The sequence below is a fragment of the Thermobia domestica genome, chromosome 6, assembly GCF_964235325.1.
Source record: "Thermobia domestica chromosome 6, izTheDome1.hap1.1, whole genome shotgun sequence".
Lineage (NCBI taxonomy): Eukaryota > Metazoa > Arthropoda > Insecta > Zygentoma > Lepismatidae > Thermobia > Thermobia domestica.
This window is the reverse complement of record NC_137459.1, coordinates 302,686,519-302,706,250: the sequence shown is the minus strand read 5'-3', so window position 1 is coordinate 302,706,250 and position 19,732 is coordinate 302,686,519. Positions and strand designations below refer to the sequence as shown.

The 19,732-nt window shown below is 41.8% G+C and overlaps 1 protein-coding gene across 1 annotated transcript; it reads right to left on the bottom strand.

Moving 5' to 3' along the window:
- Nucleotides 1–15,359: 15,359 nt before the first annotated feature.
- On the bottom strand, nucleotides 15,360–18,860 carry LOC145687603 (uncharacterized). Its single transcript, XM_081761069.1, has 2 exons — nucleotides 17,458–18,860; nucleotides 15,360–15,408 (listed from the first exon to the last, which is right to left on the bottom strand). The coding sequence occupies exons 1-2, from the start codon at nucleotides 18,858–18,860 to the stop codon at nucleotides 15,360–15,362; spliced, it is 1,452 nt and encodes a 483-aa protein (XP_081617195.1).
- Between the last annotated feature and the right edge of the window lie 872 nt (nucleotides 18,861–19,732).

Below are 19,732 nucleotides of genomic sequence, written 5' to 3'. Positions count from 1 at the left end.
AATAACGAAATTACAAAAATTTTAGAAATACTAGGACACATTCCAAATAATGGAACAAAGGCAGAAAAAAATATTGAAAGGAAATGGCAACGGGAGTGGGAAAGCTCAAGTAAAGGACACAAACGAAAAGAATACATACCGGCAATACAAATAAGGATAGAGATGTCAAACCTAAATAAGGGAACCATGGATACACTTTCTGGCCATGGACCATTTAAGTCACATTTATATTGGATCACAATAGAAGAAAATCAGACATGTATCTACTGAATGGCCCAGACACCCGAATATGTAACATTAACCGTTCAGCTGTGGGGGGTCATTTTCATAAGGGCGTTAAGAGATATAAAAGCAAGCTGTTCAAAGCATAAGGGCTTAAATGACATACGCCCTTCTGTATTAAACGACCTGAGTACACAGTAATATGGCCTGGCGCTCACACGCCACAATGAGTACAGCATTGTTTTGTCTCTTTGTATGTAAATGCCGCCATGGATTGTTTACGATTGTTGATTTGGATTTGTTTAGGGGTTTGATTGTTAAAAGAGACTTGGTCAGTGACGTACAAAGAAGTTTTTTTTTTCTTTTGTTTTGCGAAAGAGTCCAAAATCACTGAATAGAAAGGAAGCAACACAGTTATTCTGTCAAAAGCAGGAAAGCAAGGAAATCATAAAAATCAACAGGCGAAGCAAAATTATTGCTAAAGAATATATTTGCCTGTTACTGACATAATTTGACGATCATAGTGCTTCAGAGTGTACAGAGCTGGAAGATGATAGTGATGGGGATCCACAATATTTGCCTGAAAAAGGTATAGTATATTTTCCTTAATTTAATTTTTTTGTCTACAGATTAATATTCTAAATTACGAATATAATAGTAAGGGTTTATCGATTAAGAACACTCTGAAATCTTTATAACAAAGAAGTGCCATTAAGTTTAATTAGTAATAACAAAGAATATCTATAATATGATTTTAAGATGCTGAGAGTAAAACTGCTGTACAGTAGGATAGAGCCTCAATAATCTCACACAGTTTCAATAAAGTATGTGCCAAGTTTAGTAAGTTGTCCGAAGATGGAGAAAGGACAGAACTGCAAAATTACAGGAGCACAAAAAATGAAGCAAGGGAAGAAAAGAGACTAAACAAGGAGAATGCATTGAAAGATATAACTCATAAGGTGATTTGTTTTGATCTTTAGAAAGTGTTAACAACGCCGTTCTGCAAAACAGGAGTTTTGTATTACGCGAGGAAACTAAACGTTTACAATCTTACTATTTGCGATGTTGCTACTCATGAGGGCTACTGTTATTTTTGGGACGAAACAGAGGCAAAGAGGTGCCCAGATGAAATTCATCACGTGTTCTCAAATCCTTACGCGAATTGTCAACAGAAGTTGAACACGTGACCATCAATTCCGACTGTTGCGGAGGGCAAAATTTAAACAAGAATTTCGCATCAATGTGTATATTTGCTGTGAGTAGTACTCATATAAAAACGATTGATCATAAATTTCTTGAGCCAGGTCATACGGAAATGGAAGTTGATTCCATGCGTATTACCATTGAGCATGCGAAAAATATGTAGATGCGTTCGTTCCTACAGAGTGGTTAACTGTTGCTCGAATGTCGCGCAAAAAGCCGTTTACATACGAGGTACACTCGATGACAATAGATGATTTCTTTGACTTAGAGGAAGCACGAAAAACTTTTCCACCATGCAGCAAAGATCAAAAAGGCAATTGGATGGCAAAAATTGCAATGGATAAGATTCAGTCAAGACGACTTGGAGACAGTTTTGTTCAAAACCCGAATGAGAGATGATTTTCCCAGATTTTCGGCACACAGAGGTTCCCCGAGAAGTTGTACACCAAACCAGTCTACACTCTTACCCCGGTATTCTTCTGTTCGACCTATTCCTAAGTGAAAGAAGAAAGACTTGGAAAATTTGTGCGATATAGGAGTAATACCGCGAGACAATCACGCATACTTCCGAAATCTATAAAGTGATGAAAATGTCGAAGATTTTGTTGAGGTCCATTGTTAAAAGAACTTTCCTTTGTGTCAATATAACCATAATGCTTACCTAAAACATTTTTTAAATATTGTATAATGTATAGCCAAAGTTACATTTTTCATACAAAAATATTATATACAACATAATAAACACTTTTATAATTATAACAAAAGAAAAAGCATTAACTGTAGTATCAATGCTCATTATGTACAAAACTGTAAAATATGTGAAAAATAAAGTTACTAAAACATACGCCATTATTGTTATTTTAGAACTAGAATTTAACATATATCTGTTCACAGCATAAGGACGTAAGTTAAAATCTTTGCAACTTTATCAAGACATACGAACAGCTGGAAAGTCAAATCTACACGAAAAAGAAGATTCGTCCCTCGCCAATAAGCGTCCAAAAAATTAAAGCTTTCCTGAAAATAGTCAAAATGTTATGTTGACTTGAACATACAACAAAATCTTATTTCGCTTCTCCTGTAAAATTATGAAAATGTTAGTTACGCCCTTATGTATTGAAAGCGACGAAATAACTACGTCAGGTATGGTATTCGTAATGGGTCTGGTTGCTTTAGGTATATCAAAAACTTGGCCGGTGGTATGGGTAGTAATGAAGACAAGAAAGCTTTGTTTCTGATTATCTGGACGGCTGTGAATATTGATGTCGGCCATTATGATAAAATATTTAAAGTTATTGGAGATATAAAGAAAGAATGAGCATGGGATGGGGTGTCCAGGGCGTACATATATGGTAGCTATGGTAACTTGAAGGGAATGGAAGTACAACGTAGTAATGAGATACTCTGGAACATTAATCAATGCAGGATGATATTGGCTGTGACTAATCGAAGGAGGAAGCCATTGGCCACTCCCCCGTTTACTCGGCGTGCTGCGATGGTAGAATCAGAACGGAGTAGAGTATAGCAAGGTATCCTGAACGTCATAGATGGAGTAAGGAGAGTTTCGTTCAGAAGGAAAGCCTGAAAATTTCTTCTAAAAGTATATGTTCGAAGAGAGTGTACTGGGAAGTAAGTGACCGAATATTAAGAAACAGTAATGAAATACCCATGATTAAGGTGCAGAAGTAGTGTTGGAAGTGGTGGAGGAGAAATGTAATTCGTCAAGAGGGGTTTCATGAAAATAGACAAAAGGGTCCAGAGTAAGTAGTTGGAAATAATATTTAAAGATAATGCGGACTGCGTGGTTGACCACCTGGAGAATATGTTGACGTAGAAAAGGATGAATATTTTGCAATGCGATGGTAAAGAACGAAAGTAGTTGTTCGATGGAAATTGCCTCGCCAAGAGGTTGGGATGCTACATTGAGTTGAATGTCAGGTAGGATGGGTCGCAGCGGAACAGTGAGCTCCGGATTTAAAGGTTCGGCCGTTGGCCGTGCTTTGCAGCGACAGCTATATGTGGGGCGTTGTTCCGGGCACGTAGAGCATTGAGGTGGCTTCGTTAGGTTAGTGCAAGCTTTCGTTTCGTGGTTTCCACTGCAGTACCCACACTTGCTTGGCTGGGTGCATTTCGATTGGATGTGAGTTGTACGCTTGGCAGCGCTCACACCTGAATGATAAAGGTGGCGGCGATTTCGATGGCTCTGCTCGATGTTTCTTTTTATAGATGAGGGCACCATGAGTAAGAAGAGCATCAATAGTGGTTTGAGAATTGGTTAATATTCCCATATAGGTAGCTCCTTGGTCGTTTTTAATAAAAAGGCATTTTAGAATGGAGTGTCCCTCAAGGAGTAAGCTCTTCCATGACCTCGTCGTCGGTTAGAGAAGGGTCAACCCCTCTAATGACAACCGAGAGAGCTGGTGTTTTACGTGGTGGCGGTGCTTGTTAGAATGTCTTAGGTTCGAGACGCTACATATTGGCGTGCTTACTACAAATTTCAAAGCTACACTTATTTTGCACAGTAGTTAAGAAAGTAGAATCGTAAGATTTGAAAATGATTCCGTTGCGTGTGAACTATCTGTGCTACAGAAGCGAGTGGCAGATATTTTACAAGTTGTTGGAAGGCTAGCTTTGTATTGTCAAACTTGGTGTCAAAATTGGTGAGTAGAAATGAATACAGACACGGTTTGGAGGTATCATGAATAGATGGAAATTCTGTGTTGTCGTCTAGATTCATTGAACTAACAGACTGTTCGGAGTCACTAACAGTGTGATGACGTTTAAACGGCGGCTGATGAGAAGTGCTGTTAGTTTTGTCGGGAGTGCGAGAGCAAAATCTACCGATATTCTTGCCTTGAGATGTAGTTTTGTGTTTGCGGTCGCTCCCCTTGCATGGGATGAGATGAGATGAGGAGCAAAAGGTACAAAATACGTCCTCGATCGGGTGAAACCCTCTGAATCCTCTCCACAACACTTCGCCCTAAATTCAGATCTGCCTGATCTGCGTCCACAGAACAATAATAATCTGAATATAGACTTGGCACCTAGATGCCTCGCTGGAAAAGCCAAGGACGGATGAGTATGATGATTAAAAGCCCTTTTTAAGTTTGCGGGAATAGGGTTAACTTCATAATTCCTTATTCATCAATTATTTTATAGCAGCAAAGAGACCTCTACTCTCAGCCATTAGAGTGTTACGACCTCTCTTTGTCATAGATTATTGAAGGATTTCTATTGATGATAAGATAAATGAAGATGGGCTAAGTGGAGAAAGTATGAACATAAGAAATAGTAATCATAATAAGTCACAATTTATATTGAAGAATATATAAAGTCGAGTGCACATATATGATTGAGGTGGCCAAGGTGCTAATAGGAATTCAAATATATAGAATAAAGAACAATGATGATTATGATGTATGAGGTAAAGTGCTAACACATGACAAGCAGAGTTTGATCAGTGAGACAGATGCAGGGTTAAATGTTCTGTCCCGCGGCGACTCGGGAATAATGAACAGATGGGGAAGCCCTTGCTAATGGTGAGGAACTAGTGCTGAGATGGAAAAAAGATGCGGTATATGATGATCAATGACGTATATATCATATTTTTCTCTTTCAGCCGCAGCAAGGTGCTCGTGTTTCACATATAGACATACAAAAATATTTAAAGGTTAATGTTTGTATCGATAGGCTGCGTCATTAAGAGCGTCGGTGTGGAGGATGTCCAAGAAAAGTGGATGGCCTGTTTGGATGCGAGAGCTGATGTATCTCAGGCGAAGTTGTGCGAGATGCTCGGTGATCTTTGGAAAGTCTATGTATTCGTATGTGAGCCACGTTGGGTATGGAAGTTTAATTCGATATGCCAGTCGAATAGCATGTCGTTGCAGTATGCTGAGTTTTTCATAGAAATAAACATAAGCATTGCACCAAGCGGTATGCCCAGAAGTAACGATCGGACGGAGGAATGCTTTATATGTATAAAGCAAAACATCGGCCTTTAATCCCCAAAATGTTCATGTGAGACGTCGCAAAAGATTTAATCTAAGATTGGCCTTATCTGTTAGTTTTTTCAAGTGAGCATTCCAGCTGAGCTTTGAATCGGAAACCACGCCTAGATAGGTAGCAGTGGTGGAAGGGCGTACATGATATCCATCAACAGTTAGTTGTAACAGAGTTGGGTTTCTACGGACTTCGGAACGACGCTTTGGTAGAAATACCAGAGCTTGCGTTTTCTCGGAGTTGATCGTTAACTGCCATTTCTTGCACCACTTGACAAAATTATTGATTGTTGTTTGTAAAGCAATGTTAAGCTGATGTACAGTTTTGCCGAGAGCAAGAAAAGCTGTGTCGTCAGCATATTGAAAAATAAAGACATTACGTGGTACAGAAGGGATATCGGAAGCATGCAGTATATATAGTAATGGACTGAGAGCTGATCCTTGGGGTATTCCAGTAAGAGGAAAAACGGCCAGGAGAGTGCCGTATCAACTGTAACATAAGCAATGTGATTTGAAATAAAAGAATATATTAGCCTGATATAGCATATAGGAAGATTAAACGACTGCAATTTTTTAATGAGGCCATAATGCCAAACCTTATCGAATGCCTTCTCTAAATCTATGAGAATGAGACAGGATGGAAAAGGTTTGTTACATTGATTAGTAATTATTGAGCTGAGACAAAGTAGCTGGTCATTTATCGAAAAACCAGGGCGAGATCCCGCTTGATGTACAGGAAGCAGACAAGTGGCGTCAAGGTACTCATGGAATCGGCACATTAGAATTTTTTTCCAGAATCTTACTGAAAACTGATGTGAGTGGTCTGTAAGAAGCTGCTGAATGTACAGGTTTATTCCGTTTACGGAACATACATATTTTGGAGACTTTCCAATCTGAGGGGCAAAAACCGGTTCGGAGAATGAAATTATATATTGTGACGAGGAGCAACAACAGAGATAGCGGGGCTTCTTTGATATGTCGGTAAGATATCGTATTGATTCCAGGTGCTGTATTCCTTTTCCGTTTTAGAGCAAAGTTCAGTTCATCGACAGTGATGAATGAAGTAAGAGGATGATATAGGTCAATGATATGCTCCGTGGTAAGTTGTAAGGCAGGAGCACAGGTATATCTGTCCGTTAACAACTTTTGGAAACAGCTGTAGGGGTAAAAACGTCCTGTAACTGAGCAGCAAATGTGTTTGCTTTGTCTGCAACAGGAAAGAGAGGAGTACCGTCGGCTATAAGAGAATAGGTGATTTTAGTGCTTTTCCCAATAAGTTGGTTAAACCGCTTCCAATAGCGAGAAGGATGTGCTTCCTCAGATAAGGTGTTACAAGATTTTATCCAGTTTCGACGTTTATAAGCAACAAGATAATTACGCACCGCTATTTGGCATTGGTGATGTAGGCGAAAATATGCCTCGTTCCTAGTTCTATAATATTCTCGAAGATATTTTCGAGCTTGCTGGATGAGTGGAACATATGTCGGAGGTAATTTCAGTTTATGCGGGTGCATTTGTTTGTTGGAATATGATGCTTAGCACTAGTTTATTTTGCCGTGGTGATAGTTGTAAGACATGAAGCTAACTCTGTTTCGTTAGTTGAAGGCTTTTCACTATGAAGTGCGCGCTCAAGCTCTTGCCGGAAAAGAGGCCAATTTGCTTTATCATATCTCGGGATATAATGAGGTGTGATTTCTTGGCTTGGTCGTTGTCCTCGAGTTAGTGTTAGTTTCACTGGATGGTGATCGCTCCCAATTGAGTCTAGAACTTCAAGCTGGCAGTCAGTAAGAAGATTCAGAGATGTAATGACAACATCAGGTGTGGTCTGACTTATAGGTCTGGTGTGCGAAAGTATGACATGAAGATGGAGCTGAAGATTGTCAGTTAAATACTGTTGAAAAGGTACTTTTTCACGATCACTACGACTATCAATATTAATGTCTGCCATGATAATAATATTTCGATAATTATTTGCAATGTATCCGAAATACTCTAACGGGATAGGTTGTCGTGCTCGAATGTAGATCGTACTAAAATTGATGACTATGGACGGAAAGTATATAGAGCAAAGGAAGAATTCCGGGAAAGTTCTAAAAGCTGGTGGGTTATACGATCGAACTGGATACTTTGGAAAAAAGCCCATTGCAACCCCACCTTGCGCACAAGCCAGGTGATCATGATAATCATGACGTTCTAGTTGATAGCCAGGAATGCGGGCTACCATGCTCGGTTTTAAAGCAGTTTCATTAAGCGCAAAGACATTGATTTGTTTCTCCAACATTGCTTCTAATAACAGTTGCGAAAAGGATCGAATATTGACAAATAAGAAAGTAATCCCCATAATGAAAGATACTATGTAGATTGTACTAAACAGCAGTTTCCAGAGATCCAATATGAAAATGGACATAGTTATTAGAATACGTTGTATGTAGATTGATATGGAAGATGGATTTTGCGGCAGAAATGATGTGATGAAGAATATTGGCTCGCTGAAAGGGAAATATATTTTGAAGCGCCAGACTGATGTAGTGGAGAAAATCTTCATTTGCTAGCGGTGGTAAGATAGAATGCTTTAGTTTAGTGGTCGTGTCAGTCGTTTTCAGCGGTATTGTTAGCTCCGGATGCTCGGGAGTTGGCTCTGGTTTAGCTTTACAGCGACAACTGTAGGTTGGGTGAAGTCCACTGCCACAGGTGTTACACTTGGGTGGTCCTTTTAAGTTTGGACATGCTTTGGTTTCATGTAGACCCGAGCAGTATCCACACTTAGATGGATTAGAACAATTTGTTGTAATGTGGTCATTGTACAATCCGCGGCAAAAAACCTGCAACATGAGGATGTAAGTTTATTGTGAAACTACGCGTAACAGCACAGGGAATGAGCATAACGTCTAAGTGGAACGAATCACGCCAGGATAAACCTCGGCCTCCTTCCGTGCACACTTATTTTGGAGCAAAAGACTTCGTCATTTCGCAATAAACTCATATGTTCATGTTGCAGGTTTTTTCCCGCGGATTGTACATCTGACATTTTTTGAAGCGTATAGGTAAAGGTCCATGAGTTTTAGATGGTTCGACACGATGTATTTTCTTGCAAATTGGTGCACCGAATCGTAACCGATAATCAATTGTCTCCTGTTGCTTAGAAAGCACCCGGACCAGGTAGGTCAGACCATTATTATTTCGAATACGAATGCATCTGTCTACTGAATTCCACTCTTGTTTTAGCTCCTCTTGGATTTCAGCATCGGTAAGTTCAGGGGAAACTCCCCTAATAACAACCGAGAGATAGGGTAGTTTGCGAGGTCGTAGAGGTTGTTTCTGCCGTTTATCTGTCAATTTTGCAAGTTTGGAGCTCTTACCGAAGATTTCGTAGCATGCTTTGTTGAGAATGCTAATTCCAAAATTTGGATCTTTCGATTTCAGAATATAGTCGTTTCTAGTGGGGATTTTAAAAGCGCTTTTTTTTTTATATTAACAAGAGTTTCATTCCCATCCAATGGATGGGTGGGCCGTAGAAGGCAACACCTTCTCCGTGGCCAGAGATGTTTTCAACTTTTTTGATTTATAGGACATGGAGAATGATTTCTGGCTATATAATAATGTGGATTGAAGTAAGGAAGTAATAGCAAAATCAAGTTGACGTGGATGTGTCAGAGTTGGATATTGTGTTAAAATGTTTCTTGAGTACATGTATGGAGGTTATGGGCAATATATATATGTGGATTTCGGTGGTAGATACGGCAGTCAGAATTATACTGATCAATAGCTTCGGTGCATTTGTATATTGTTCGAGATGATCCAGTGGTGGGTAGGCATAACGTGGTACAGAAGGAACTTGGTCTAACAGCTCATGGACGATGGGATGTGCCAATTGGATTCGTGTCGCTATGTAGCGTTGGCGTAGATGGTAGAGGTGTGGCAAAATGGTTGGAAATTGCTAACGACGATATATTTCAGCAGTGGGAGTATCGAAAGCGAAGAGTAGGCCAGACGTAAGGCATGTCTTTCGAGAACTTTCAGACACTCATAGTAAGTTGATGCTGCTGATAACCAGGCAAGATGTCCACACGTGAGTGCTGGGCGTACAAAGACTTTATATGTTAGCAGTAGAAGTTTTGTATTAAGACCCCACGTGGTGCCTTTAAGGTTTCGTAAAAGGTTCAAACGGCGCTGGATATTAGCTTCCAGTTGTTTCAGATGAGGCTTCCAAGTAAGATGTTTGTCGAATATTACTTCCAGATATTTGAGACTGTTTTGAATTGGGATTGGAGAGTCGAAAATGGTTAAATGTAGACGTTCCGGATTTCGACTGTTGCAGTATTTATTGCGTTTGAGCCCAAAGAGAGTCATTCGAGTCTTAGTTGAATTCAGCTTGAGCTTCCATTTCAGGCACCATGTAACTAGTTTGTCCAAAGCTGGTTGTAGAAGTTGTTTAATGCGATCTACAAAAGATCCCAATGCGACATAAGCGGTATCATCAGCAAATTGTAAGGCATATAGTGGGGGCTGAGGTTGAAGCATGTCGGCTACATAAATAATATATAATAGAGGAGGTAAAACAGATCCTTGGGGCACACCGGCGCGGAGTTGAAAGATGTGCGATTTTGCCCTGTTGATCTGAACGAAAGCCTGGCGCTGATGTAGAACATTGGCTATTAATCGGACATAGCTGTGAGGAAGCAGACTTTTGAGTTTGTAAATTAACACCTCATGCCAAACAGTATCGAACGCTCTTTCAATATGAAAGGAGATCAAAACAGATGGTAAACGCTTATTAAAACGGTTGACAAATAGTGTAGAAAGTTTGAGTAATTGGTCAGCAGTGCTCTAGATTGGACGGGATCCAGCTTGAATAGTTGGTAGTTTGTTCGTGATTTGTAGACAGTGATGTAGCCGTTTTACCAAAAGGCGTTCTAGTGTCTTGCTAAACACGTTACTAAGGCTAATGGATCTGTAGGATGACACAGCGGTTGGATCTTTGCGAGGTTTTAGAAAGACCACAATTTTAGCGAGTTTCCATGTAGTTGGAAAATAGACTGTAGATAAAATAGTTGTATACAAAGAAGCAAGTAAGACTAGAAACGCCACAGGTGCCTTAAGCAGTTGACGATATATAATTGAGTTTGCCCCCGGAGCTGTGTTGCGACGGCATTTAAGAACGGCTGTAATATTATCTGATGTTATTGGAGCAGTGAGCTGATTTGTGGGATCAAGGTGGTAGTTGAAATCAGGTTGAAATGATGGCTGCACCAGAGAACCAGCGTGTGAGATATGGGTATCTGTAGGACAAGTGAACAAAGGTGTAGTGTGCGGAGTGAAGACTCCCTTGAGATATGTAGCGAAAGCAGTTGCCTTTTCTGCATCCGTCGTTGGTACTTGGTCAGCACATATGATGGTTTAAAAGGTCACGGTCACGGTCACGGTCACGGTAATTTTGTGGTTATGTATAGAGTATCGGGCCAGAGCCCCTGACTCCATGAGTAATATGTTAGAAAGAATATATCATGATGTGCTGGTGGTTTGTTGGATGTTACTATTGTTTTGGTATGTATGGGAGACTACATCTGCAACTGTCGCAGAGTAGCTGATTATGAATTCTTTACCAGTCCTGGAGAGATTTTAAATGCGTGGTGTTCGATGGACGTTCCGCAGTGCGCATTCGGTGCCGATATTAGCTATAGCTGGATTTATATGTCTGGGTAAAGTACGCCAGAACTTATTGTGGAGATGCCGTAGTACGTCTCTGACAGTGGGTAGCTCTAAGTCTTCCAGGATCTGGCTGTTTCGTGTATATTTGTCGTGACCAGTGATTATACGACCAGCTCGAGTTTGCACACTTTCGAGAGTTTGTACGAGACTATGTGAAGCATGTTGCCAGGCAGGGCATGCATAAGAGATGGTAGACAGGATTATCATTTTGAAGATGTGAGCTCGGACCTCATGAGAAAGGGAGCTACAGCGCAAGATGGGGTACAACGCTGAGATTTTTCGTAATGCTCTCTGTTTTATGTCTCTGATGTGTGCGGCAAACGTTAGACCACGATCTAAAGTTACACCCAAATATTTTGCGTGCGTAGCATGAGGAATGCGTGTGTTCTCATAGGTTAGATTTCGATGGACGCTGATGCGTCTCCGACTATGGATGACAGCACAGCTTTTGTCTCCATTTATTTTGATTCTCCAACGTCTTGCCCATTCTTGAAAACCTATGAGTTGGCGTTGCATGTATATGTAACACTGTGCAAGTGAGCTACTGGTCGTGAAAAAGGCAGTATCGTCGGCGTATGTTGCAACAAAGCAATGGGGTAAGGTCGGGATATCTGCTGTGTACAGATTATATAAAAGCGGTGAAAGTACAGCGCCTTGTGGAACACCTGCTTTAATAGGTCTAGACGTGGATTTAACTCCGTCAACAGACACATGGAATTTTCTGCCAATGAGGTAGGAACGCAGTAAATGCAGAAGACGATCTGAAAAACCTTGCGTGTATAGTTTATATAAAAGTCCAGCTAACCATACTATATCAAAGGCTTTTGAGACATCCAGATAGACCCCAAGGGTGTGTTGTTTTCTGTTGAAAGCCACTGTTAAATGATCCACTACTCGCACGAGTTGTGTAGTAGTGCTATGTTGTGCACGAAACCCGAACTGATGAAACGGTAGAAGGTCTTTAGTAGCTACATGCTGTTTCAGCCTCCAGAGAAACACACGTTCAAAGAGTTTACTTAGGTGTGACAGAAGACTTATTGGCCTATAGTTTTCCGGGAGAAGTGGATTCTTCCCGGGCTTGGGGATGGTGATAATACGAGCTTCCTTCCAGGTCTTCGGGAAATAGCATAAGTGAAAGATGGCATTAAATAAATAGGTTAGGAAGACCAGTAGTTTTCTGGTTGGATGTTTTAGGATATCAGATCGAATTCTGTCGGGTCCGGATGCTGTCTTCGCCGGCAGACATTTGATATGTCTTTCTATTTCTCGAGGTGTAACTAAGATGATGTCATGTATAGGGTTTTGTGTAGTTAGGCTATGTAGTGTGGTTCGGATGTGCTGTTTGAGATAGGGATCAAGACGTGATCTGTTAGGCTGGAACTGTTCTTCCAGGGAGTCAGCGAAAATATCCGCTTGTGACTGTGGGTCTTGAGTCAGCACTTGTTGGCCTTGAATAACTCTAGCTCTGGAAGCATTTGTAGCACGCTGAAAGGATTTAGAGGATGTCCATATTTTTCTATCATTTGGTGTGATATTTCGAAAGGTATCTTCCCAGTACTGTTGATTTTGTCGCTGTGTGAGCATCTTGAGTTTCGCACGCAGTTTATTCCATAACGTTTTGTATGCTGGATGTAGTGTATGCTGCCATCGGCGTCTAGCCCAACGTTTTAAATGGAGATAGATCTGCAGATGTAGACTGTCACATTGTCCCGTGTGTGTTGGAGAGATTTTGGTAGTGGAGCTCGCTGCCTCTGCTGTTCGAAGTGCTAATGTGATGTGAGAAACCGCTTGGTCGATGTCCTCAATGGTAGCTGGCCGATCTCGGAGATCTATCATAGTGTTTAGTTTTTGTTTAAAGATATCCCAATCGGTTTCTATTTGCTTAAAAATAGGGGCAGAATGGGCAATGCTGCGGTGTGATACGTGAAAAATGACTGGATCATGGTCAGAGTCTAAATCTGAGATGACATAAGGATGGACAGTAAAGGATACGTCTTTACAAAGAGCGACGTCAAGCACATCGGGTTGTCCGCCGAACTTTGGATAATGAGTTGGGTCTGGCGGAGCACTGATGTTGAAGTTGGACGTGAGGAGGTATTGGTGTAAATCGTCTCCAGCGTCGTTAGGTTTAATTGAGTTCCATTCTCCATGTTTAGCATTAAGATCTCCAGCTAAAATGACCTTTGGCCCTAAGTTTGCGATGACATCGAAGTCTGTGGGCTCTAGTTGTGTGGCCGGGGACCTGTACCCGGTAACCAATATTAATGGAACGCCTGGAGTTATTAGCTCAACAGCAAGTGCCTCCAAAGTAAGTAAGGGTGGTATTGTAACCAACCTGACTGGGAAAGCCTTTTTGATTATAAGTAGTAATCCTCCTTTCTGTCTGCCGACTCTATCCTGCCGATATACAATATAATTGGGTAGTCGCCAAGTAGTGATCCGAGCTGTAAAGTGTGTTTCTTGTACAAACATGACATCAACTCTATGGTGTGTAAGAAATCTAATTAGCATTTGTTTCTGCCCCTCGAGACCATCTGCATTCCATGTAGCAAGGATAAGTGTATGATGTAGGACGCTGGAGTTAGAAACAGCCATCGTCAACCATTTCTGCTATTGTTTCTATTACTGCTGCAGCCTTGGAAGCTGAATCTGCTGCTTGACGGAAACGGGTAATACCACGTTTAATATGCGTTATGATTTTGTGGAAATGTAACCCCTTGAGGAATGAAAGAATAGACTTTAGGTCCAGGTCTTCTTTGGGGCTCTCCTGTTTTTCGGCAGATGCTGGTTGGATGTGGGAAGCAGGAGGGGCTTCAGCGTCTTCATTGTCCGTAGCCATAGGTTGGACATTAATAATAGTGGGATCGGGAATTGTCTCTGCTGCTGGTTTGTTGACAGTTTTCTCCGCTTTATCTTGAAGTTTTCTTGGTTGCTGTGCCGGCAATTTAAGAGCCTCAGAATAGGATTTGAATACGGGACATCCACGGTAATTTGCCGGGTGATCTCCCTTACAATTTGCGCAAGTGGCGGGTGTGGAGGAGTCGGATTTACTGCAGGACTGGGTAAAATGAAATTGCCCACATTTGAGACAGCGTGGATGCGCTTGGCAGGTGTCCTGTGAATGCCCCAAGCGTTGGCATCTGTAACACTGTAGCACCGAGGGAGGCTTATATGGTTCGATTTGGACCTTGTAATGAAGTAGGTTGTTGATAGCATAGATCTCTTTAATAGCTGCACTTCGTTCCAGAGCAATCAAAAACAGTGGCATTAGTATTTTCTTGTTATCTGTCTTGCTTTTGCGAGACATTTGATGAACGCTTGTTGGTTTGTAGCCCAGTCGGATAAATTCATCCTTCAGATCGTCTAAGTCAGTGTCAATAGGCAGCTTTCGCACAACCACCTTAATAGGCCTTTCGTTTTTTGCTACCCCTGTGGCATACTCAGTTTTCGTTTGATCGCAGTAAGCCTTGATAGAATTGTAGTCATCTTTGTTTGCCGCTTGAATCCGAATGCGCTCCTTAGTTGGCTGAGCTAGAGGGGGCTCCTTCAATGCTCGGGACAAGGTCTTAATAAATGTATAGGTGTTGTTAATTCCGTAGATGAAAATCGGAGGAGGCTTGAAACTGTGTGGCTGACTTGTCGTTGCAGTTTTAGTGCTAGTACTTGCATTATCTGATTGTGCTGGGGCCAAAACCTCGAACTTATTACTGAGTGGAAGAGGTGGATATTCGGAGACACTATTTGTGAGGTGTTCTGTCTTGGTGGTTGCTAAAGACGACCTTCGTCGCTTCAGCGTTCCTACTACCGTGAAGTCCATGTCTTCAGGCTTACTGGAAGCGGATGGTTGTGAAGCGCTGGACTGCTTAAGTGCAGTGGATTTTAATTTCGCTGGGGCGGCTGCTTGTTTCTTTTTGCCTAAAGGCACTTGAAAATCTTCCGGTTTGTACGTTGGTTTTGTTATTTTGCCCCTGAGACCTGGAATCCGGGGTGATTGTACTTTTTTATCTGATTTTGCTGCTGGCTTCTGAGAAGCCATCTTTATTACTAAGGTGGGAGATGGCGCCAGCTTACCACAAAAGGGGTAGTGACGGCCCCTGTGTATATTCTGGTGTTAGAGCAAAGCTCTAAGTTTAGAGTTTATTAAGGTGCTCTTTCCTCCAGAGAGGGAGCACGAAAGTAATCGATCACCGGTATAAGTGCCAAAGTCGTCAACTATTTTTTTTTTCTTTAGATACCTCTACCTCGGAAGAGGAGAGTATCAAAATAAATCGTAAGCCTAGAGAATAGCAAGGTTGTCAACAGTTAAGACCAAATCAAAGTGTCAACCTCCGTGGAGATATGAAAATACAATTCGACGGTTGTTTCCTAAGCCCCTAAGAGGCAAGTATTCCAACCGTATGTACGAAGATCGCGAATAAAAATAACAATTGGGGATGGACACACTAAGTGACTTGATTATTTTTCTTCGCCAGCTGCGAATACCCTATTTTTTTACCTGGTTAGAGATTCCAGGTGGCCAGTTCCGGTTTAAAAGCTTTTTTTTTTTACCAGCTAGCCTACGCTAGTTACTACCCGAAGAGGGTTACGCTCTCTGTAGGGGAAGAGATGTTTAGTATATTCTGCTATTCAGAAAGCAATGGTTGGGCTATGGGTAGGTACAGAAAACTTTATTATTCAAACTTTCACAGTCTTTATGGCCTTTAACCATAATCATGGGGAAAGGTAAATACATAAACTGCAGTGAGGGAAAACCATAACTGTAAGTGATGATGTGGAATGATGAAATGAAGTGCGAAACTCACTACAACACATAGGTTTTGTTAGTTGAACTAATGCTGGTTATCTTTAGGGGCTGCGCTAGGCATCAATGAGGACAGAGGAGCCCTGTTAGTACACAAGGTGTCACTGTGCATGTGATGGCCATATGTGAGGTAGATGAGCGGCTGTAGTGTATGGCTCGTAGTAGACGGCGTCTGGGTGGTCTGGAGGTAGAGTGTAATGGTACAAAGTGAATAGTAATGAGAGCGGAGGGAACAAAGCGGCAACGGGAGAGGTACTTCGGGCATGATCGTCAAAAGTTTGCTGAAGAAGTGGATGATTGTTGTGCAGGCGCTGGGTAATATATTTAGTGCGTAATGTTTCTAAATGATATAAGATATGCGGAAATGTAAGTCTATGATAGAGATCTTGAGTGGGACTTGGTAATTTGATACGATAAGCAATTCGCAAGGCATGACGTTCCAAGATGCATAATTTCTCATAGTATGAGGTCGGAGCAGATATCCAAGCTGTAAATCCGTACGTCAAAATCGGGCGGAGGAAAACTTTGTACGTGTTAAGAAGTGTATGAGTATGGAGTCCCCAGGTAGTTCCAGCAAGACCTTTCAGAAGATTGAGGCGAGAGTACGCCTTCTTGGAGATATCTTTCAGATGTGGTGTCCAGGTTAGTTGATGATCGAAGGTTACTCCTAGATATTTGACACTGCGAGTAGGTTTTAAAGGTACATCTTGTACAGAGAGGTGTAAGAGTGTTGGGTTGCGGTGTACACGTGAACGATGCTTCTGGGCAAGAAATACAATACATTGAGTTTTTGCTGGGTTTATTATCAGTCTCCAGTGGGAGCACCAATCAACAAGGACATTGATAGCATCCTGGAGAGCCAGATTAAGCTGATGAATTGTTTTGCCCGTCGCAAAAAGTGCAGTGTCATCGGCATACTGAAAGAGCTTAACATTATCTGGGACTGCTGGGAAGTCGGAAACGAATAGAATATATAGTAAGGGCGACAAAGCCGATCCTTGGGGAACTCCAGAATGAAGAAAAATAGGAAATGAAAAACTAGTGTTGATACAGACATAAGCCAATCGACAGCTAAGAAAATTAAAGATGAATCTAAGGTAAGCAATAGGCAGGCGGAGCTGTTTGAGTTTATAGATGAGAGCGGGATGCCAGACCTTGTCGAAAGCCTTCTCGAGATCAAACAGGACCAAGCAGGACGGGTTGCCTGTGTTAAAGTGAGTATAGATGGAATTTGAGAGGCGGAGCAATTGGTCATTAATGCTGAAAGAAGGTCTGAAACCAGCTTGCTCGAGTGGAATGACGTGGTGATGTGCCAGGTATGAATGAAGACGTTTGACAATGATGCGTTCCAGTATTTTACTGAAGGTCGATGTTAGTTGAATAGGACGGTATGAGCTAACAGAAGCAACAGGTTTATGTGGTTTGAGAAACATAAGAGTTTTCGAAGTTTTCCAGTCAGCAGGTACAAAGCCAGTGCGAAGGATAAAAGTAAAGATGTGACAAAGCAGATATAATACTACGTACGGACTTTCTTTAATGTGTCTATATGTAATAGAATCCATGCCAGGGGCTGTGTTACGTCTGTGAGCTACAACTGAATTGATGTCAGATATAGAGATCGGTGTAGTAAGAGGATTGTTTTCAGGCAGAGTGTGATTAACATTAGGCTGTAGATGAGGAGAATCCAGATTGAGTTTGTCGACTGGATGAGAACGATGTGGAATTTCAGGTGCAAGAGGCGTAAAGATGTCCTGGAGATATCTTGCAAATGCATTGGCCTTGTCTGTATCAGTGTGCAGCGGAGTATTATTGTCGATAAGAGGATATGTTGTACGAGTATTTCGACCTGTAAGCTGTCGGAATCTTTTCCAATACTGAGTGGGATGTGAAAGTGAGCCGAGATTGTTGCAAGCTTTGACCCAGCATCGCAATTTGTAAGCCTTAAGATAGTTGTGCACCGTTCGTTGCAACTGCCTGTAATGATGAGGAGAGTCAAGGTTGCCAGTGGCAGCAAAATCTCTATAAAACTGTCGGGACCGTTTGATCAATGGTAAGTATTGAGGAGGTAAAGAGGGTCGAAAAGTCGAAACTGTTGACTTAGGGATATGTTTGTCTGTGGCGTTATGGATAGCATTAACTGGAGAATCCAAAGTTTCAGAAAGTTCTGATTCTGTAGCTGGTGGCTGTAAATGATGAAGATGATCCTGAAGATACGATCTGTAAGCTGTCCAATTTGCTTTATCGTAACGATAGACAGTACGGGGAGAAGAAGACTGAGAAGTGGTAGTTACACGAGTCTGAATGTCTAGCTTGATTGGAGCATGATCGCTACCAATGAGATCAAGAACGTTAACACAGCTACGATGTGACATGTTGTTCGAAACAATAACTATATCTGGAGTAGTCTGACTCGCGGGACGAGTCGGTTTTGGAAGTGGCAGAGTCACTCCAGTAGTATGACTGGTGATGTAGTTGAGGAAACGATCCCGTTGAGTATGTGTCCGGCTATGTAAATTCACATCTGCCATAATGATGTAGGTACGGAAGGTATTGGAGATATACTGAAAGAAGCTGAACGGAATATCTTGCCCAGGACGGATGTATATAGTTGCTACAGTCACATACAATTCCTGATAATATAATGATGTGATAAGGTATTCAGGATGATTAGGCAGAGTCGGAGAGTGACTACGAAATGGAATAGAAGGTGAAAACCCAATCGCTACTCCCCCGTTGGCTCGCCTAGCAGGGAAAGTGCTATCTTGGCGTAACAGTTGGAAGCGAGGTATGCGGCATGACAATCTGGGTGTGAGATGTGTCTCATTAAGGATAAAGGCATGGATTTTTTCTTCGAGTAAAAGTGCTTCGAAGAGCGGCTTATGCTGCGGTAAAGAACGGATGTTTAAGAACAAAAAGGAGAGCGCCATAATGCAGAGAATGATGACAGGATAGCTGTTAAACCTCCGTTTCGAGTACATTTGAGTGATAATAGACGACATTGCCGGAATATGTTGGATAGATATTGGCGTGGAAAATTGCCTTAGCCGCGATTTGAATTTGTTGGGCGATGTGATCTCGAAGGAATGGATGGATATTTTGTAGCGAGAAGGTAAGAAATGTGAGAAGCTGATGGACAGTCACAGGTTGCTGTAAAGCTGGATTGGCGGGTGGTTGGATTTGGTCCGGTATGCGTAATGGTGCCACAGTCTCTGGCTTTGTTGGTTCAGGAGCTGGTTTGGATCGGCATTTGTAACTGTATGTAGGGTGAGAATGATCTTGACATGTGGAGCAGGTTGGAGGTGATTGTAAATTGGTACAGCTTCTTGTAGGGTGAGGGCCGGAACAATAACCACATTTGAATGGATTTTTACATTGGGAAGTGGAGTGCTGACCGTAGACCTGACACCGTTCACAGCGAATGGGTAAAGGAGCGGAGGTGCGTGATGGTTCAACACGATGGCGTTGTTTATAGATATAGGCGCCACGGGTGAGTAACTCATCGATAGTCTGTTGAGAGTTTGTGAGAACCCGCACCATGTAGGTCAACCCATGATCGTTTTTGATTCGGATACATTTTATGATATTGTGCCCTTCCAGTTTAAGTTCTTCAAAGACCTCCTCGTCACTATAGCTCGGATCTACCCCTCGTATAACTACAGACAATGTTGGTGATTTCCTCGGTGGTGGTGGCTGTTTCGGGCGTTGGTCGCTAAGCTTGGTCATGGTTGATTTGGAGCCAAAAATCTCAAAGCTGCACTTGTTCCGTGTCGTACGGAGAAATTCCGGGTCAGGCGTCTTA

Excerpts from the sequence above, each read along its gene's own strand:
- LOC145687603 (XM_081761069.1), bottom strand. The coding sequence starts at position 18,860 with ATGGCGCTCTCCTTTTTGTTCTTAAACATCCGTTCTTTACCGCAGCAT. Across the intron at positions 15,409-17,457 it reads AGACACATTAAAGAAAGTCC|GCTTACGATTTATTTTGATA; the intron begins GTACGTAGTATT and ends GCTATTCTCTAG.